Consider the following 21,398-nt stretch of genomic DNA (forward strand, 5'->3'; position numbering starts at 1 on the left):
CTAGTCCAGAGGTCAGCAAAGGAGTTCAAGGGCCAACCCAAGTGGCTGGGGGAGAAACCAAAGCTGACCAGCGACCCCGGACACATGCACTGCAGAGGAAGCTCCTCGGTCTCAGCCTCTTACCTGAGAAAAGCTGCCACAGCCCTGACCGCCTCTGCCACAACCTCCAGGACAGGGCTGCTGACGGCCTCCCGGAGAAGCCCGCTGGCGTCTCTGCAGGTGGCCGAGTTTGTAAAAAGCTGGATCTCTTCCGGCTGCCTGGGAAGCGGCAAAGGATCCAGCGGCTTATCTGAAGCCATCTCCCGATCTTCGCTCTGCCCCCTGCCCCCTGCCCTCTGCCCCCTGCCCTCTGCCCTCACCTCCTCAGAATCTCCCTGAAGAGCAGCAGACCCTGCTTGAGGAGCTCGGGGCTCCTCAGCTGCAGGATTCCCTTCAGGCTTCGCACCAGCGCCTCGATGCCTGCATTGGGATGGACAAGGTCCAGAGGGGGTGGCCCGGTCCCAGCTGCCCCCTGCCCCAGGCAGGCTTCCCTCCACCACCCTCCAAAAAGAGAGAGTCGTGAGCAAGGCGGCACACCTGGGCAACCAAGTCAATTCAACCGACACTGAGGAAGCGCCATGCGCGAGGCCCAGGGCCCAAGCGGCCACCCAGCATGGCGGAAGCAGGATTGGCTCTGGAGTCAGGGGGCCTGGGTTCAAATCTCACCCCATGTGTGACCACAACTGCTCTGGGCCCCACTTTCTTCCCCTGTAAATGAGGAGATCAGACAGGACAGCCCCTGGAGGTCCCTTCCAGCTCGAGGCCTACGATCCCAAAGCCTTTGTGAAGCCGCGACATGTGGGGACCCAAACACCACGTGGGCACTTCTCTGTGCGTGGCCTGGCCGACTTGGGAACAGCCCTTCTGGGCCTCAGGTGCCTCACCTATAAACGAGGGGGGCCAGGCCACAGGGGCTCCCCTCAGCACCCTGCCAGCTCTGAACTGAAGCGTCAAGATCCAGAGCAGGAAGGACTCATGGAGGTCGTCCAACCCCTTTTACAGATGAGGAAACCGAGGCCCAGAGAGGAAGCACCCTCTCCAGGGACTCTTGCCAACAACTGGCAGCTTCACAGAGCTTTGTCTCTGAGGGTGTGAGGGATACAAGAGGCACCCACCTCCCAGGGGACAGCGCCGGGGGCCTGGGACAAGCTTCACAACCTGAGCCTCAAGGCAGACACTCCAGACAAGCTGGGGGGTCATGGGAAAGTGAGAGACCCCAGGGACACCGGCCCCCCACAGGGCAAACACCTGCAGCCGCCAGGCAGGGCAGGGATGGTGGTGATGGAGAAGAAAGCGAATGGAGGGGATCCTCTCTCTTCCCCCACACCCCCCTCCACACACAAACTCACCCCCACTCACTCCCATTCACCCACCCCCCTAAACTCAGTCCCACACACTCACGCCCACTCACACTCATACACACCCACCCCCCACCCCACCCCCAAGAGCAATATAAAATCCTCTGGATGGTGTTCAGGGCCTTCCTGCCTTCCACACCCACCCTCCCACGCTCTGGCTTCATCATTGTCCCATCTCTTGGCTCTGGAGTCCCCCGTGTCCCCCGCATCCCCCAAGCCTCCTCGTCTCTACTCTGGCAAGTCCCAAATAAAGCCCTGCCTTTCACAAGAAGCCTTTTCTGAGCCCCCCTCCCCCATGCTAGAGCCTTGCCCTTCCCCTCCATTTGTCCATTATGTACATCCTTTACACGACGACACGGCGTGCTGTCTGTCCCTGTAGATTTGGAGCTCCATGGAGGCAGGGACGGTTCTTTGCCCCCTTTTGTATCCCCAGAGCTTAGCACAATGCCTGGCACACAGCCGGTGCTTAATGTTTGCTGGCTTGACCAGGAAGTGGCCCCATGGCCACTGTCATACTACTTCTGCCCCTGGGGCCGACTGGGGGCTCTTCCTAAACTGCCCATCTGGTCTGGAGGGTATAGAACCACAGCAACACCACTGGTGGGGTTCCCTCCCACAGAGGGGGTACTGAGGGTGAGGAACAGAGAAGGGCCTGGAGGCAGGGAGACCAGTTAATATGGACAGCATTCTGAAGTTTGTGAAAGGCTGTACATACATTATCTGATTTGATCCTCACACCAACCCTGGCAGGGAGGTGCTACTATGATCCCCATTTGACAGAGGAGGAAACTGAGGCAGACAGAGGTGACGTGACTTGCCCAAGGTCACAAAGCCGGATCTGAGCTCTGGTCTTCCTGCTCCTGGCCCAAGGCCTCATGCTCTTCACCCTTGGGCCGTTTCAGCCGCCCAGGTACCAGACACCAAGGACCTGGACCAGAGCAGCAAGGCCGGAAGGGTTACGTGAGAGAGAAGCTACAGGGAGAACAGACAGGAGAGGCGGGTCCCCGGACACGCACCGTACACGGTATGACACTTGGAGAAGAAGCGGTGCTCTTGGGTCAGGAGCAACAGGCATCTGTAGGCGGCCCAGAGGAGGGCCTCGCTGGTGCAGGAGAGATGCTCAAACAGGAACTCTGTGGAGGGCAGGGGGCCACGTTACGGGGGGCGGACAGCCCTTCGCTGACCGACATCGGGAGGGCAGGGACCCCACAGGCCCCTGCGTCCGAGCCGTGCCCAGAACAGCCCTGCCCCACGAGCGCTCGTCAGGGAGAGGGCCCTCCCCGCCCTCCCTGCCCCTCACTGCCCCTCTCCCCACCCAGGGCCAAACAGAACTGGCCTGATCCCTACCCCTCAGCATCATTCTGCTTTCCCACTAGCCACATGCTGCTTCTCTAGATAACCCATAAGGGCACCTCCTGCTTTACATTTTCCTTCGGGGCAATCCAAGGGGTTTGACCCCTGCTGCCTGAAAATCCTCTAATCTACTGCGTGATCTCAACAAAGTCCCATCCCTTTCTGGGCCTCAGTTTACTTATCTATCAAATAAAGGTGGTTGGACCAGACAATGTCCAGGGTCTCTTCTAGCTCTAAGTCACATTAAAACCAGGGAAATTGAGTCTTTTGGACGAGGAGATGACACAAGCCAGTGAAGGAGCAGGAACACAAAGCAGGATGCTTCTGGGCTCTCCCCAGGGGGCTTCCTCTGGGAGAGCCCCCGGCGCACCAGTCACACAGGACGGCACTAACGAGGCCGTCCTCTAGAGGCCAGCCACCACCTCACCTTCCTGTCCACTGCCAGGGCCCAGGGATACTACGCAAAGAAGGCAACTAGCCCCCTACCTGGAATGTCTGCGTGGATGAAGGCCGGGGCGTACTTCACAGGCGAATGCACCAGCACGGCCGCCATGCACTCGGCGCTGGCCACCCGCAAGGTTTCATCTCTGGACAGCAGCAGCTGGACAGAAAGGCAGAGAGCACACAATTCAGCGTCACCGCCAGTCCCTGGTTAGAAGGACATGGCCGTTCCTTATGGAAAGAAGCCTCTAAGAAGAGCGACCCACATTAAATGGCAGGAGAGGGATGATTTCACCACCCACCGAACTTGCTACCATGGGCCACCAGAGAAACAATTAATGTTGCTGACAGTATCTCGTGGGAGATCAGAGGGACATCAGCAGAACCTTCAGAGAGGAAGCTGGGCATGTCGGCCCATGCCTCGGCGGCACAAACAGGTGGAGGCTGGAAGGGAAAGGCTCTCCTGCCCTCGTGGCCCTGGGCCTCAGGAGGCTGGAAGTCAGGTCATTTCCACCCCAGCCCCGAAAGACACTTTGACCTTTCGCTGTGACTTAGGTGGCCGCAGCACCTAGAATGCCCTGCCAGATGAGGGAGGGTTCTGACATCAGAATCGGGCAGTGCTTGGCAGCCAGAGGCCCACGCGCTGGCACAGTGATTTTGTGGAACGACGTGGGAAGGGGGGACGGGGAGCAGAAGTGGAATCACTAAGGTGGTAAACAAAGACTTCCCCCTCAGGAAATGCCTTTCAGGGGCGGCAGAATTTCTGACAGACCTGGAACGGGCTTGTCCACTGTCAACTCATCTGTTTCCATCTTTTTAAATACTAAGAATTTGAAGGATTTGTTTCTGTAAGTTTATGACAAACACAACGAAAGCACACACAGATCCATTTAGAGAAAGTCTCTCTGTAATCCGGTCCAGGGTCTTGGGGCCACCTCAGTCCACGTCCTCCTCACCTCTCACCTGGGCCAAACTGGAAGCTCCAGCCTCCTCTGGTTGAGTCTTTTCAGTCGGGTCTGACTCTCCCTGACCCCATTTGGGGTTTTCTTGGCATAGATACTGGAGTGGTTTGCCATTGCCTTCTCCGGCTCATTTTACAGAGGAGGAAACTGAGGCAAACGGGGTGAAGTGACTTGCCTAGGGTCACACAGCTAGTAAGTGTCCGAGGCTGGATTTGAACTCAGATCTTCCTGACTCTGGGCCTGGCACTCTATCTACTGTCCCACCTAGCTGCCCCTGAAGCCCCCTCATCTTTCACCAAATCAAACTTCACCCAACTGCCAAAATAATGACCTGAAGGCATTTGCCTGATCACGTCATGCCCTGGAGTAGAAACCAGCCCTCAACAGCTCTTTTTAAAAATATGCTATAAATTGAGCGACGGACAGCGGCACCACTAACTACAATGCCTTGGAACGATTTAACTTACATTAATTTCAAGGCATAAAACACCCCAACAGGCTTTCTGTCCCTCCCCAGCTCCTCCAGGATCCTCGTCCATCCTTCCGTCCCACTGACTCCCCTCTTCTCCGGCGTCCAGCTGGGCTCCGGCCCTTCCTCTACTCTGCTGTTCGGCTCGGCATCATCTCATAAAGTTCTTTCCAGATCTTTCTACTTTCACTCTTAGTCACATGACGATTCCCTGACGTCGATACAATGAACACATCCATACCGCACCACATTTTTCAGTCATGCCTGTCTTCTTAATCATGGAGGCCGCTTCTAGCTGTCTACAGACACGCCTCGCTCTGCCAGCCCTCAGCTGCTTCCAGTCACCAGCAGGATAAAGTAACCCCACCCACTGCCCAATCCAGCCCCCACAGCTTTCCAGGCTAATTCTGGTGCCCCCCCCCAATGCACCCAACGTTGCAGCCGCACTGGCCCTACATGCCATTCCCTCCCCCGGTCCTTCCCTCCCACCCCCATGCATTCATTTGCTCTGCAAGCCACTGTCCCCATCTCTCCCTGTCCACATTTTCTCTGGCCTCCTCCACGAAGCCAATCCAAATCCCTTTCTTCAGAGGAGATCCTCTCCCTTGCCATCCTGCAGGCCTCTGACTTCTCCTGCGGGTGTTTGCATTCCCCGTTAAGTTGTTTATTTGGGCATCTCTACCCCTTCATCCTCTGCCCATCACAGCGCCAGGCGTCCGAGGGCAGACTGTCAGGTTCAATGGTCTCGTGCCCGGGGGCAGCACGTGCCTCACACACGGAGGTGTGTGTAAGACGGCATTCTTTTACCAGGGTTTGGGAGAGAAGGTGGCTGCTGTGCAGACAATCTTGCAGATATGTGCTGTACACTGGTGTGGGCTGGGGGAAGAAGACAGGTGGTCCGCGATGGTGGCGATTTGAGAAAGTCAAGATCACCAGAGGGCAAGAGCCACACAAGTTCAGGGATGGGTGCTGCTGAAATGCAGGGACTCCGGTGCCCCCAGAGTCAGGAAGGAAGGGTGAAAGCAACCTCCAGGGGGCTGATGCCCTTGGGCACAGCCCTGTTTGACCATGCCCACTTGCAGCTCTACCAGCAAGCACACACTTGTTTGCTGCTGGGCCTGGGGGCAGCCTCGAGTTCTTCGGGCAGGGCAGGCACAGGACTCAGCTGCCAGGCCTCCATCTCATCAGAGGATGCCAAAGGCCTTTGTTTACAGTGCCCTGTATAAGAGTAACCCAGCAGTGCCTCTCAGAACTCCACCAAGTGAAAACCCAGGCCTTCAGGGCCTGTGAGTGGCTCTTGGGGGTGACAGCCCCCAGGAAAGTCTGATAAGGGTAGGAGGAATATGCAGCATTCGAACAGCTGCACCAAAGTATTCAACCCCAGGGCTGGAAAAGGGCATCCAGGCATCATAGGGGCAGTGATTGTGGCTCAGCACGGTGGTCTAGGCCTGGGTAGTTTGTGACAGGGCCTTGAAGCAGAGATGGAGAGAGCAAGAGGAACCAGGGCATAAGAGAGTGAGAGACAGAAACAAAATGGGAGCTGGGAGCAGTCACTGGGGAGCATGAGGTGGAAGAAGAAAAAGAAGCTGGGCACAAGCAAGAGGGCAGGTCCCGGGGTGTGGACGGCTGGAGCCAAGGCGGGGTTCACAGTGAATGAGGCAGGAACCACCAGGACTGCTCTGCACTAGTCAGAAAAACAGAAGTGTGGCTCGATGGAATAAAAAACAGTAATCCCAGCAATGCTGGGGTAAGGATTCGCTGTTCAACAAAACTGCTGGGGAAACCGGTAGTCAGTCTGGCAGAAATTAGGTTTACACCACAGACCATGATGAGTTCCAAATGGATATAAACAGTTATACCATACACAAAATGGAGGAGAAAGAAAGAAGATAGCTTTCCAGTGAAAGCTAGAATTCTTAACTAACCAAGGTCAGAAGTCATCACGGCCAACATCTCACACCACACACCAAAATAAAGTCAAAATGGGTACATGATTTAGACATAAAGGGTGACACCATAAGCAAATTAGAAAGCCAAGGAATAGACCACCTGTCAGATCTACGGGGAAGGGAAGAATTCATGACCAAACAAGAGACGGAGAGCATTAAGAAATGTAAAATAGATCGTTTTGGTTATATTAAATTAAAAAGCTTTTGCACAAACAAAACCAAGGCAAGCAAGATGAGAAGGAAAGCAGAAAGCTAGGAAACAATCTTTACAGCAAGTGTCTCTGATTAAGGCCTCATTTGCCAAACAAATATATAGAGAACTGAGTCAAATTTATAACAATGCAAGCCATTCCTCAGTTGATAAACGGTCAAAAGATATGAACAGGCAGTTTTCAGATGAATAAGCCAATTCCGGGAGCCAAGATGGTGGAGTAAAAAGGCAGTCGCTCTCACCGTCCCCTATTAACCTCTGAAAATCCAGAAAATATCACCCCAGAAAAAACCCGGGAACGGTTGAACCAGAAGAAAGACAGGGAGCAGCAGTGCAGTAGCCCAGGTAGCTAGAGGGATTAATGGGAAAGGCCCCTCTTACGCTGGGGAAGGGGAGCAGTACAGAATGGGAGTCGCCCAGCCAGCTAGTGGAAAGAGCACACCAGGAGGAGATTCTGGTGCCTCGGCATTCTATATCAAACGGGTCTCCCAGTGCCTCAGCAAAAATAAAGGAAGCAGCACTACAAAGGGCCCCAGGCGTACAAGCACCCAGCAGCAGCATTCATCTGAAAGGAGCTGAAGAAAGCAACCTAGAGGTACCTGAACGTTCCAGATGAATAAGCCACAGCTATCTATAAGCACATGAAGAAGAGGTCTAAATCACTATTGACGAGAGAAATGCAAATTAAAACAGCTCTGAGGCACCACCTCACACCTATCAGATTGGCTAATATGAGAGAAAAGGAAAATGACAAATGTTGGGAGGGTCTGGGAAAACTGGGACACTAATGCACTGTTGGTGGAGTTGTAAACTGATCCAACCATTCTGGAAAGAAATTTGGAATTATTCCCAAAGAGCGACCAAACTGTTCATACCCTTTGACTCAGCAATACCCCTACGGGCTGTATCCCAAAGAGATCATCAAAAAGAGAAAAGGACCTACATGTGCAAAAATACTTATGGCAGCCCAATTCGTGGAGGCAAAATATTGGAAATTAAGGGGATGCCCATCAATTGGGGAATGGCTAAACAAGCTGTGGTATATGGTAATGGAAAACTGTTGTTCCGTAAGAAATGATGAGCGGCAGACTTCAGAAAAACCTGGACTTACATGAACTGATGCTGAGTGAAGTGAGCAGAACCAGGAGAACGTTGTACACAGTAAGAGCCACACTGTGCGATGACTGAGTTTAATAGGCTTGGCTCTTCTCAGCAATGCAAGGATGTAACACATCTCCAAAAGACTCACAATGGAAAAAGCTATCCACATCCAAAGAAAGAGCTGATGGACTCTCAATGCTGATAGAAGCAGACTTTTTTCACTTTGTGTGTGTTTTCCCCTTTTGATCTGTTTCTTCTTTCACAACTGTGACTAACATGGAAATATGTTTGACATAATTGCACATATACAACCTATATCAAATTGCCATTTTAGGAAGAGAGGAAGGAGGGAAGAAGGGAGAAAAATTTGGAACTCAAAATCTTATAGAAATGAATGCTAAAAAATTGTCTTGACATGTAATTGGGAAAAATAAAATACAAAAAAAGAAGTCACCACAGAAGATAAGCTGGATAATTTTAGTGCAATAAATAAGAATCCTTTTGTACAAGCAGGCTGAAAATCTTAACTTGAAAGTACATGGGTAGGGGCGTTTTATGTCCAGGCAAAGGTCACCATGCCCTATTTGTGCTTAATGCCAATCTCCACTAGCAGTTCCAGAATACGGGTCCAGAGATGGCAAGCCTGGACAGATCCTGAGATACCTGAGTGACACCATCCTGAGCTCCCCCATGTCTCTGCGTGGAAAAAGACAGTGCTCAGACAGAACTCAGCAGCCCAGTAGGCCAGTGAAAACATAATTAGTGAACAAACACAGTGTCTGTGTGACAGTGAGAACAGGAGACAGTTTTGATCAGGAAATCCCGAGCCCTGCACAGGAATTACCTTTTTAAGCACTAAGGGCAGAGCATTTTCTTGTTGTAGCACCTCAGCATTTTCAGAAATCCCCATTGCCCCTGATTTACTCATTATAACAGACACAAAGAGGTCATATTTCAGTAGCTGTCTCAGTAAACCTGTGAAAATAAAGAGGAAGAGAAAACGTCAACTTGAGAGGACAAACAGAGAGGCTGGCTATCAAAACTTCTAGAAGCACCCCCCACCCAGGAAAACTCTGTCTGGCTTTCTACACTAGCCCACTGGGACAGCGCTTCCTTTGCACGAAGCACGCATTCCATAAACTTCCAAAGGAATGAATGGGTGAATCGCTCTCCCTGGGCCTCCAGTATAGGAATAAACCCCCAAGCAGTCTACTCCCCCTCAATTCAATTCAACAAAGTGCCTACTATGTTCAAGGCACAGAAGTAGGTGCCACCATGTTCCACCAACAGAGCTAATGTCTAGGGCAAGTCCAATGGAAAAGGCGGTAGATACTCCACACCCTTTCCTTCGCTTTCTTTGGACGCCCCCTCTTACATGTCAAGGCTTCAGAAAACCCCTAATTTCAATAATGTAGTCGTCCCCACCACTAACAGAGGTCACCTCAACTTTAAGAGGTCATTCTTTGGCAGCTGCTGACGACCAGTCTTGGGGTGAGCCTCTCCTGACTAAGCAAGGCTAGCCCACAACAACAGACACTGGGCCTACAAGGAAGCCTTTCTACCTCGAAAGGACCTCTTAGAGCTTATCTCCTCTGCCACTAGGATCACTCCAAAGGAAGCCACGAATTTGCCCTACAAAGTCCTGCATGGAGCTGACAGCAGAAGTCCTACAGCAAAGAGCCCTCCGGCCTCCTGTGCCTCCCCTCTCACCCATGCAGTTAATCTGCAGCTCCTTGGTCTGGGCGTTGTCCAGCGTCGTAAGGAAGAGGGGACACAGCTTCTCCCTGAAATGGCCTGACAGCTTCTCTGCCACAGTGGGAGAGGAATACAGCTTCCCATACAGATAGCAGACTGCAGCCTTCACTGCCTCATTGGGGTACATCAGGCCCTTCAACTGATGTTCTATGAGGTTACCTGCCCGGGGAAACAGCAAAAGGAACTACGGATGTTGGCAGGAGTGATTGCCATTTAGAACCCCAAAGCCCAACATGTGCAAAAAACATTATCATCCTATTTATTATCTAACATTCACCCAGTGCGAGCCTCACAACAGCCCTGCTAAGGAGGTGGGATGAGTGTTGTTATGCCTACTTTACAGATGAGGAAACTACCAATATTCTAAAAGCTCAGAAGGAAAGCTGGTGGAAAGAACCCTGCGGGGGGAGTCAGAAGACCTGGGTTCTAGATGTGGAAAGACTGGCTTCAGTGAGAAGAGGCACCTGAATCTTGTCCAACCCCCCAGTTTCTAGAGAGAAGGAAAATGAGGCTAAAAGTCAGTGATTTGCTAATGATTTGCCTGAGCCAGGAAGCTCAGGGAGGGGACTTTAAGCGGTGTTTTTCTGACTCCAAGTCCGATCTGTATTCTTCCCACTTTACCCACACTGTCTCAGTCCCTCTCCTCAGGGAGTCTGCAACTTAACGAAGAAGACAGAAAAAGGGCATGTGAAAAATCATAAAACCACTTGCCAAAAACCATATGAACAGGTACCAAGTCATCATTTAATGATGATAACAGTAGCTCCCATTTCTAACACCTTTTAAGGTTTGCAAAGTGTTTTCCTATAAAGTGAGAAGTTTAAGATTTATGATCTCATTTTAGAGATAAGGTAACTGAGGTTCAGAGGAGAGACGTGTACTAAGTCCTGTGGGAACAGAAGAGAATGGAGATGGAGAAGCTGCATCGAGAGCAGAGGGACGAGCTGAATAAGCAGCACTCACCATGTTCTACCACGAGAATCTCAGCAAGACAAGGGATGGCGTCCACCATTTTGCCCAGGAGGGTCACTGTGGCCAGGCTGCCCCTCATGGTGGGCATGTTACAAAGCTGCAAAGGAAGTAAATGCAAAAGTGCTTGTTTCTTTAACACTTTAAGGCTAAAAAAGCACTTTCCTCACAAGAGCCCTGAGAAGGACAGAGGGTAGCCAAGGACTCTTATCCCCACTTTACAGAGAAGGAAACCAGGATTGAGAAAGATAAACCATCCCATTAGTAAGGCTCATCCCAAAGGAGGAAACGTGTCACAGTGCCAGGTCATGCCCTGCCCAGGCAGTGGGAAGAACCTCTCACAGGTAATACCAGCCACACCAGAGTTTGCTGAGAAAGCAAACAGCAGCGAGGTGAGATGCACAGATCTCAAGCCCCAGTGAGCTGGAAGCTAGAAAATGAGAAGATCACAAAAGACCTTCCTGGGTCACCTTGGAAGGCCAAGAAGCCCACCCACCATTTTATTAAAAGCATTTACTACATTTGTAACTGAACTGAGTAAGGACAATACTCGCTCTCTCTCTCTGTCTCCCTGTCTCTGTCTCCATCTCTCTCTCTCTCCCTCTCTCTCTCTCTCTCTCACACACACACACACACACACAGAGCCTGTCTTCCAGCAGCTGAGTGTCTAATGCAAATAATACTAACATAGACAACTGTCCAGAGCCCATGTAGGTAACAGAACAAACCATGGAATAAAACCATGGGGTGACAGTATAGTCACATTCAATTCAACCAGCATTTATTAAGCATCTACTAAGGGAAGGGCAGTGTGCCAGGTCCTGGGCATAGCAGCCCTGAAAAGCTGTGAAAGAGCTCAAATGCCAGGGCTGGGGTATTCAGGAACCCCAAGAACAACAGCACAAACTGGAGTGTGAGAAGGTGGACAAAAGGTGAGTAAGGGACTGATCCTGGGTGAGCAGATCCAGGCAGGCTTTCTGTAAGAGGTGGCACCTTAGGTGGCAGACTGAAAGCAAGGGAAGGATGCCAGCAGGCAGACGGCGGGAGGTAAAGGCTGAGGCGAATCTGTCCTCTGGAAGCAGATGTTCAGCAGCTGCTTGAAGTGAGGAAGAAACACGCACATCACTGACCTCTTTCTGGCACTCCCCTAGCAGGCAGTGGACGAACGGCCCCAGCTTCAGTTGTACAATAAGCTGAATAAGGACTGAGAAGAAAGAATTCAATTAACCAAACACCCGCCGCATTCACTGGGGGAAACAAAGGTAGATTGTGGGACGTGGTCGCTTCTCTCAAAGAACTTATCCTCTAATCTGGGGGGACAGAATGTTTGGGGAGAAAAATAGTGGAAATCCAACAGAGCACATGAGTGAACGAGGAAAGCCCTAGACGAGGTCTGAGAAGGGCGAGGTGACAGGGCCTACCATCCAGGGAGCTCTCCGCTCTGCCCCAGCCTCTAGTAGGAGACAGGACCAACTTTTCTATTTTGAGCCAAATTAGATGTTAGTCCAAGCTGGGCCCCACCCCATGGGGCAGGCAGGGAATGAGGTGCAGGGGCTACACTTGGTAACACAAGGAATAACGAGCAGTGGGGGGATTTAAACCCGGGACTCCCAATTCTAAATCCAGGGTTTTCTTCCATGGGCTTCGTTGCCTTCCATCCAAAGACTCAGGCAGGGGAGCAGACCAGCCCATTCTTCCTGCCTGGGCCCAGAGGCTTCTCAATGGCAGGGGATCATCATTATGAACACTGATTATCCTGCAGTAAAATAATGCAGTGATACCCTCATGATCTACTGTGGCATTCATGCTCTCAGATGTTCTGAAATCTCCTGATACTTTGCCGGTCTCTTCCTTGCTCTCAGACTACCAGCTGTCCTTCCTCAATGCAGCCGCAGTGTTTGCCCCCAGCATCCCGTCTGCCCGTTCTAACTCAAGCCTCCAGGATTGGCTCAAAAAACACAGAATCAGGTTGGCTTAAATGCAGGTGAAACAGAGAAGCACAAAGAAACTTTTACATGGACTGATGCAAAGTAAACAGAAGAAAACAATCCATACAAGGGCCACAAAAAATGTAAACAGAAAGAACAATGACAATTACAAAAGCCCTAAATGGAGCCCTGTGTAATGTTCCAGCTTGGCCCTGCAGAAGAGATGAGAGAGTGTATCTCCCTCCCTTCTTTGCGGAGGTGGTGGGCCATGGGTGTAAGTCACTGCATACACTATCTGACTCAGTGGCTCTATTGGTTAGCTTTGCTGAACAACCTTTTCTTTCTTTCTTTTTCTTATTATTGAAATGAAGGCTGACTTGCTGGGAGATGGGACACAATGGAAATGAAGGAGATGTTAAGACAAAGGACGTCAATAAGAATGAAAATGTGTGCGAAATAACAGTAAAGAGCCATCTCAGAGGCCCAAGGGACCGTCCTCTCGGCAGACTACAAGCACAGGCTTTAGTGCCGGGCCTTTGTTCCATCCTGCTTCTTGACAGCTTTGATGCAGACAGACCGGAAAAGGAAAAGGGCTGCCTCACCTTCCATGGAGAGCTCCAACACACTGCCATCATCTATGCTGCGCAGTAGCCCTTAGGGGAGAACAGGAGAACAAACCACAAGGACGCATTGTGAATAGTAAAAACAACTACAGCCTCAGCAAACACTCTACAACAGGGACCAGAACCTTTTCTTTTCTCAGTTTTTCCCCTAGAGGCTCATACAGAGCATTTTCATTGTCCTTCTTATTCAGTCCCTCAGCCCCAGACTTTTAATGAATCCCCATCCTGACTAGAAAGCCCTTATTCTTGGAGAGAGGGAGTGAGGGGGGCAGATGTGGTGGACTGGTCCATACGCTATCATCACGCCCCCTCCTAGCTCTGCTAATACTAAGCAACGAAGGGCCAAACAGGTCAGACGAAGAAGGGTTCCCAGCCGAGTGACTGTGGGCAGTCATGACCCCTCTCCACTCTAGTTTACTTGCCCACAAAATGAGGGGGTTGGTCTTGATGGCCTCCAAGGTCTTCTTTGGCTCAAATCTATAATCCTATGCTCAACACGTCCAGAACATAATCCATCATCTCCCCCCCAAACTTATTCTTTCTCTAAAGTTCCCTATTTCTGCTGGTGGCACCGCCCCCCCTGCCCCATATCAGTACAAAAGATTCAAGGTAAGAGATGGAAAAGTCAGAAAGAACCAGGTTATGAAGATCTTTATGCCAAACATAAGAGTTAAGTAACAAAAGGGAGTGTTACAAATGAATAGAAAGCAGGAAGACCTCAGAGGTTCAAGCTCCCCTCTGACCCATCCTGGTTGTGTTACCCTGGGCAAATCACTTGACTTCCCAGGGCTCTAGGTACCACTAAGCCGGTAAGGCGAAGTGGAGGTGCCAGCCTGCATCAGTGGAGGGAGTTTCCTTACCAGGGAGTTCTCTACATCAATAAGATTCCAGATCCAGTCCTTAGAGAGAGTTGCTAGAATTTACTGAGCAGAGGGATGTGACGAGGTTAGCTCTGTGCTTTATAAAAATCACTTCAGCAACAGAGCAGAGGAACTGGGCGGGGAGAGACTTGAGGAAGGAAGATGAGCCCCAGAAGCTACCGAGACAGCTCAGGCAAGAGGTGGTGCAGGCCTGACCTAGGGTCAGGTAAATGGCGAGAAGGGGATGTGCACAAGGGAGATGAACATGGAAACAAGGAGTTCTAGCAACTTAGCGATGCACAGGGTCCGGGAGAGTGAGGAGATGACACTGAAGAGGCTGACAACTGGAAAGATAACGGTGCCTGCCAAGATGACAGGGAAGTCGGGAAGGAAAGATAATGGCTTCTCTTTTGGATATGTTGAGTTGGATGTCAAGAAGCCACTGGTACTGCAGGCCCAGAGCTCAGGAGAGAGGTTAGGGCTGGAAATATCGGGCCCTGGCAGTCCTCCCTCTGCATGGAGATGACAAATGAATCCACAGCAGCAGATGATACAGCTCTCATGGGAGAGAGAGCAGAGGGAGAAAGGAAGAGGTCCCAAGAGAAACCCCTGGGGACTCCAAGGTTAGGGGGCAGGACCGAGATGAAGATCCAGTCAAGGAAATGAAGAAGGAGCAGGCAGGCAAGTGGGAGGAGAGCCAAGAGTAAGCAGAGGCACAAAAAAGCAGAAAAGAGAACGTTCAGGAGAAAAGAAAGGAGGCAAAAAAACATTTATAGAATGGGCCAGGCAGTGCGCTCAGCACTGGGCCAGAAATATCAGCAGAAAGGACGACAGCCCCTGTCCTCAAGGGGCTAATAGCCAACACACAAAAGGATGCTGAAGGGGGAGGAAGGGACCACACTGGACTGGCATCAAAGTTGGCAAAGTCAGAAGCAGAGCTAGGAGGGGACCCTCTCCCAAAGGGAAGGCCTCTGGGACAAACTTGCCTGTAAGAGCCGGGGGCTGACCTGGCAGAGGGACGTCCTATGGTGAGAAGGCTATAGCCAAGGTGACAAAGCCCAGACTTTGAGGGAAGTTCCAGGTCTAAGACTGTTGAGGCATGGGGGCAAAGAAAAAAAAAAAAGGAATATAAAATGGACCTGGGAGGAAAGGGGCATTAACAATGCTAAATGGCACCAAGAAGTCACCAAGGATGAGATTTGGCAATTAAGAAATCGGTAAATTAGGAGAGAGCAGATCACTGAAGGGTAAAGTCAGAAGCCAAATTAAACAGCCTTTTCAAGTTTAGCTGATGGGGGAGAAAAGGAGAGAGAGGGAGGATGGCAGTTAGTGGAGAGGGTGGGGTCTCGTGTTTTCAGGAATGGGGGAGACAGGGGCATGTCTGTAGGCAACAGGGAGTAACCAGTAAGTACACAGGGAAAATTGAATATTAAAGAGTTGGGGTGATAGTGGGGCAATCTGTTGGTAGAGATGGGTTCAAGAGTACTTGTAGAGAGGCCGGCCTTCACAAGAAGGAGAGTTAGCATTTTATTAAAGACCAGAGGATGTTGTGGGAGAAGACGACAGAGAGATGTGAGATGAAAACAAAAGGAGACATTCTCAGCAAGTGGCCTTAATCTTTTTGGTGAAGTATAAGGTGAGGTCCTGAGCTGACAAGTTGGCAGTAAACGGGCTATAAGAAGACTGAGGAGAGAAGAGGAAGTTTGGAACTGCCACTGTGAAACAGAGACTCAGTTAGGGAGGAATGAGATTTTCTTGCTGCACGCGGAGCCCAGGTGGGATCAGCTAACATCGATTTATAGGTTTCATGACTTCCTCCAGCTCTACTCTGCTGTACGTGAGGGAAGGAGGCAGATGACAGGAAGGATCCAGGGATTAGTTTTGGCAAAGCAGGACCTCTGATACAGGGGCAAGCTTAAGGAATGATGAAAAGGATGGGTCAGAGAAGCCTGGTGAGAGTTGTATGAACTATCGCAGAGCAAACTGAGCAGAGCTAGAACAGCTTACGCAATGACAACGCTGTAAAGACAAACCACTCTGAAAGACTTAAGAGCTCTGATCAATTCACTGACCAGCCACAATTCCTGAGGACCGTGGTCTACGTCACCCACCTCCTGACAAAGAAGCAATAGATTAGAGATGCAGAGTAAGATGTGCATTTTTGGACACGAACAATTGAGGATATGTTTTGCCTGACTATGCATATGTGTTATAAAAGGGAAAAAAACAAAACAAAACAAAGGAAAGGGGACAAGGGATTAAAGGTCAGAAGATAGTGTGGAGTTGAACTGGTTCACCAATGGGTTGAGACTGGCAAAGAGGAGAGTGTAGCCAGAGAAGGACAACTACCTGGGAAAGTACTGGGGAGGTCATGAGGATGAGGAACAGGGTTTGGGGTCATGAGGCATAGGGAGAGACAGATGATAAAAAAATTATAATAAAGGAATTTCAGAGTTCATGCAAATGGAAGCAGAATATTGGGGATGATGGCACAATCTAGGGTATGAGCAACCTTGTGTGTTATAGAAGTAGAAAGAAGGAGTAGGTCATAGGAGCTAAATAGATGGGGGAATGGGGAAGTGAACGTATTTAAGGGAATGTCCAAATGTATGCTGAAGTCCATAGCTGAAGGGTAGGAACAGAAAACCATGAGGCAGGCACCAACTTCATGGAGGAGAAGAACGAACGTCCCGGAGGTCTGCAGATGATGTCACTAGGCTTCAGATTGGGGAGTAATTTTGAACAGGGCGAACCCCAGAGAAGTTGCTGAGTAACGGCAACTTCTGCGAGTCTGGAAGCGGTGCATTTAGGGTTAGGGACCCAGGAGCACCCTGGCTCCCCCACCCCAGCCAGTGAACTGAAGAGAAAGAGAAGAGGATGAGGCCGGGACCAGAAAGGTCGGCCAGGCCTCGGCGAGAGACAGAAGATAGCAGTGAGAAAAGGAAAGATTTAGGAGAAGAAGTTCTAATTAATTCCATAGCCACAGGAGGGGAAGGAGAGAGTCAGAAACAAAGGCAACGAAAAACAAAACATATAAATAAAACGTTTTCCAAACTAAGAACAATCCTGCCCCCACAAGGCTGCTCGCATCTGCCTTCCTCTCACTGCCTTCTTGCTGAGGCTGATTGTTCTCCCTGCTTCCAGTCTTTCCCCTCCCCAATCCATCTTTCACAAAATACTCTTCGTAAGGTGCAGGCCCGACCATACTGCCCCTTGGATGAAGTACCAATTCCTCAGTCCGGGACATAAAGCTGCCCCCCTCCGACCCCCACCGCCAGATCGCTCCAGCCTCATCACATTAGTCCCTTTCACCCCCGTTTCTGGACCCCGCCTCCTGCCCCTGGGCACTGATACAAGCCATGCCTGTGACTGGCATGTCCTCCTCCCTCCTCATCTCTGCCTCTCCCTTTAAGGCTCAGTCCAGTCCTGGCTCCTCAAGGAAACCTGCCCTGGTCTTTCTAATTGTTATCGATCTCTCCTCCTCAGATTACTTCAGTTTTACCTCCAGCTGTGCACGTGGCACCCAGCAGGAGAAGCTCCTGCACCTAGGGGAATGCCTTATACACAGTGGGTGCATCACAGGTGCTTGCATAACTGAATCGCCACTCGGGAGTAGACACTTAATATTACTTCTGCTGGGTGGGATGGAATTCGCTACCTGCTAGTCACAAAGTCAGCCTTTTTCACGTCCATGTTGACGCTCCCTAACTTGAGGTCCCCTGGGGAGGGGGTCATCACATGGCAGAAACGTGACATGGAGGCAGACATTTCTTGACATAGACTTCTCTGGGCCCTCTCCCTGTTCTAGGCACCTCCCCTGACTCCTTCCACCAAATCCAGTAGTTGTCTGTGGGCTTGGACATGAGCTCTCCCTGTGATCTCCAGGCACACCTCCCCAAGAAGCCCGCTGGGTCAGATGCTTCTGAAGGCCCCCTCGGGACAACCGCTCTTGCTCACCAAACAGGATGCCTATGAGGTGGGTGCAGACTGCCTCGTTCTGAGCCAAGAGCTGTGTGACCAACGTGGTATGCCTCATGAGGGCATCATGGAAGCAGGACAACATGTGCTTCTTTCTCACCAGCTTGAGGGGGAAAAAGAAAACAGCGTTCCATGGCAAAGTAAGTGAGAGTCACATTTGAAACAGCTCTCCTCATCTCCTCACATCATGAGATGGCATGGGGTGGGCAGCCTTGTGACCAACATTTAATGCAGGGCAGGCCTTTGCACATGGGAACAAGGACAATGGGTCTGGGACTGGGAACTCCTGAGGCAGAAATTCCCTCCACTGATGCAAAGGCCCTGAGGCATCTCAGAGAGCTGTAGAGGAGGAGAAAAGGCCTAGGGACTCAGAGGCAGGGTTCGAACCCAGGGCTTCCCGACTCCAAGGCAGCCTTCTGTCTGCTTCATCCCACTGCCTCTCATTTCTTTCCGTGAACATTTGCCTTACAAATATTAGGTGCTTAATAAATGTCCCTGGAAATGGGGTATAGAAATCTATCCTGCCCTACAGGAAAATTGAAGGGCAAGGGGATAAGAGAAGGGGCGGGAGAGAGAAGGGAGGGCAGATTAGGGGTATTCAGAATGCACACTGTCTTGGGGTGGGGGGAGGGACAAGATGGGGAGAAAATCTGGAACTCAAAATCTTATGGAAGTGAATGCTGAAAACTAAAAATAAATTAATTCATTAAAAAAAAATAAATGTCCCTGGGATCAGATCAGGTCCAGAACTTAGCACAGTTGCTTAATAGATGTTTGTTGTTGATTTAAGGTCTGCTTCACAGGGATGTTGGGGTTACATACAAGAAACCATCTTACTCCAACTCAAGAGATCAGGGTCACCATTTTAAAGGGTTCCCCAGTTTACACTGGGCATATTCCATACAACTAGTGTAACAAGGAGATGGTACAAGTAGACGAGGTCTCGCATCAGAAGACCTGGGTCTAGAATCGCTGGTTCTGCCACCCGTGCGAACCTGGGGAAGTCAGGCCATCCCCCTGGGTTTGTGACAGGACTAGAGCAGATTAGGGATTCTTCTCCTTCTGTGTGACCCGGACCCCTCCGGCAGTTAGTCTGGTTAAGCTTAGGGACCCCTACTCAGAATCACGTTTTTAAATGCATAGGATACATAAGATTACAGAGGAAACCAACCATTAGTGAACATAAAGACGGAACTTTTTTTCCATCCACGTTCATTGAAATCTATCCATGGACCCCAGGTCAAGCATCCCTGGGCTAGTTTTTCTCTGCCATCTTTTCTGACTCTAAATCCCACAAGCCAATGGAAGCCTCCAAGAAAAATAAACACGATTCGGAAGCAAATATTGACAAATGACTAAATGAATGAGTGGAGCAGCAGTAACACCTTGTGGTGAAAAGTGTAAAAGCCTCCTGGAAAGAGAAAAAAACCCAGATGACTTCATAAGTTCACAGGCAGTCAACATGTACCAGGGCAACCAAGCTTAGAGTCAGGAAGGTCTGAGCTCAAATCTGTTCTCAGACACTTACCAGTTGTTTGACCCTAGACAAGTCACTTAACCCTGCCTCAGTTTCCTCATCTGTAAAATGGGCTGGAGAAGGAAATGGCAAACCACTCCAGTATCTTTGCCAAGAAGATTCCAAACGGGGTCATGAAAAATCAGACAGGACTGAACAACAGTCAACCAAAATAGGAATCCATTGGCTGCTGAACCCATCCCATCAAATAATGGGAAAAGTCATGTGGGCATTAAATCATAGAAGCTCAAAGCTACTCTGGGGGCTAGGATTCCTTTTTTCTCTGGTCTTCTCATCAATTCTCTTCCCCTTACAGTCATTCACCCACCTATTTCATCTCTATGATGCAAATAACTATGAGACCAGACTTTGTTGGGGATGAGGGGACTCAGAAAGGGAAAAGAGGCCAAAGGATTGACTGAGTATTGAAGTGACATCAGGGTCTGAATGAAAGCAGACCCTGAGAGGTGGGTGCTGGGGACTGACAGAAGGGTAGACACTGAAGAGGGGCTTGGATGGCCTAGGGAATGGATGCTCAGGGGCTGAGTCGAGGGAAAAAACCCAGGACAGAAGGTTTAGTGTTCAGGTGAACTGGTTGCTAAGACAAGTATTGGGTAGGGAATCTCTATCTCCCCCAGTACACAACACACAGAAGAACAGCATACTGACGGCAAGGAGTGTTTGCTTTTGGATCCTGGGTGCCTAGGACAGTGTCTGGCGCATAACAGGTGCTAGTTGAATGAATGAATGTCTACCAAAAGAGAAGAGTAGGAACTTCAGGGAGAGCTGAGCCTGAGAAGACTGGGTATTAGGATGGGGCTGGGCTGGGGGTACTTGGAATGAGGCTAAAGATGCTTTTCCAAGGCAGGAAAAGGGGCTTAACTGGATTGGGGGACAGTGTTCCCAGAGATTAGTACTGTGGGATTGCTTCTGAAAAGTGCTACATGGGTTTAGTGAGATTCTAGAGGAGTGCTACACAGAGAAGTGACAAGAGGCCCTGCTTAGTCAGAAAAGAAAGGGGGCAGGAGCCTTAGTAAAGGGGAGGGATGCCAGGGGGCTTCTCCAAGGGGGCTCCAGGTTCAGCGAGGAGGCATATGTGGGATGGAAATAGGAAGATCTGGGTTCAAATTCTACCTCAGTCACTATCTGTGTCCCTGAGCGAGTCAACCTGTGAGCCTCAGTTTCCCCATCTGTAAAGTGGGAATAATACCAATAATACCTATGTTCTTTTGCTCAGAGGTTGATGAGGCCCAAAAGATATAACTCTGTGTGTGCGTATATATATCTACGCCTTTGAGCATTAAAGAAGCAGGTTTAGGGAAGAGAGGGAGGGGCTTTAGGCTAAGGCGCAGGCGCAGTGGGTCAGGAAGCTCTCGAAGCCAAAAGCCAGGATGCGGAGCGGTGGGGGAGCGGTGGGGGAGCGGTGGGGGAGGGGGGCGCAGGCGCAGTGAAAGACGGGGGGGGAGAGGCTTCGGGGAGGCTCAGAAAGCGCAGGCGCAGTAGAGAGCCGCACCGAGACGCCGCTGGTGGGCTGCAGCAGCTCCAAGGCGCAGGCCAGGCAGAGGCGTGGCGGCAGGGGCAGCAACCAGCGCGGGTCATGCCGAAAATGGGCCCGCTCGTACAGCAGCAGCGCCGCTCCCACTGCCTCCTCGTCCCCTCTGAGCTCGGGCCTCGCCTCCATCCTCTCCTCACTCCGAGTCCTGGCAGCAGCACCTCCTCAAGCACCAGGCGAACGGGCTCTGCGCACGCGCACGCAGCCGGGAGCGGGCCAAGACGAGGCTCTACTAAGTGCGCCTGCGCGGGCCGGAGCCGCGTGGTCACGTGAAGGCTGGCCCGGCGAGCCACGTGCCGATGCCGCTAGTCTGTCCGCAAAGGTTTCTTAAGCG

At 50.8% G+C, this 21,398-nt stretch overlaps 1 protein-coding gene across 5 annotated transcripts in view; it reads right to left on the minus strand.

Annotated features, from left to right (window-relative positions):
• The window catches only part of MEI1 (meiotic double-stranded break formation protein 1), a 79,443-nt gene extending 58,217 nt beyond the window's left edge, over positions 1-21,226 (minus strand). For 3 of the 5 annotated variants that reach the window (XM_027873644.1, XM_027873636.1, XM_027873626.1), the window contains exons 1-11: positions 21,026-21,226; positions 17,976-18,099; positions 13,138-13,188; positions 11,738-11,811; positions 10,602-10,707; positions 9,594-9,797; positions 8,728-8,858; positions 3,237-3,351; positions 2,414-2,530; positions 360-459; positions 124-258 (exon numbers count right to left, since the gene is read on the minus strand). In XM_027873644.1, coding sequence (XP_027729445.1) covers positions 124-258; positions 360-459; positions 2,414-2,530; positions 3,237-3,351; positions 8,728-8,858; positions 9,594-9,797; positions 10,602-10,707; positions 11,738-11,811; positions 13,138-13,188; positions 17,976-18,099; positions 21,026-21,193 — 1,325 coding nt within the window. In that variant the 5' untranslated portion in view covers positions 21,194-21,226. Of the gene's footprint in view, positions 1-123; positions 259-359; positions 460-2,413; positions 2,531-3,236; positions 3,352-8,727; positions 8,859-9,593; positions 9,798-10,601; positions 10,708-11,737; positions 11,812-13,137; positions 13,189-14,018; positions 14,083-17,975; positions 18,100-21,025 lie in introns of those variants that run through there. The other 2 variants (XM_027873654.1, XM_027873664.1) reach the window with 2 other exon arrangements.
• Positions 21,227-21,398: the final 172 nt, after the last annotated feature.

The sequence above is a fragment of the Vombatus ursinus genome, unplaced genomic scaffold (assembly GCF_900497805.2).
Source record: "Vombatus ursinus unplaced genomic scaffold, bare-nosed wombat genome assembly UNPS02003292.1, whole genome shotgun sequence".
Lineage (NCBI taxonomy): Eukaryota > Metazoa > Chordata > Mammalia > Diprotodontia > Vombatidae > Vombatus > Vombatus ursinus.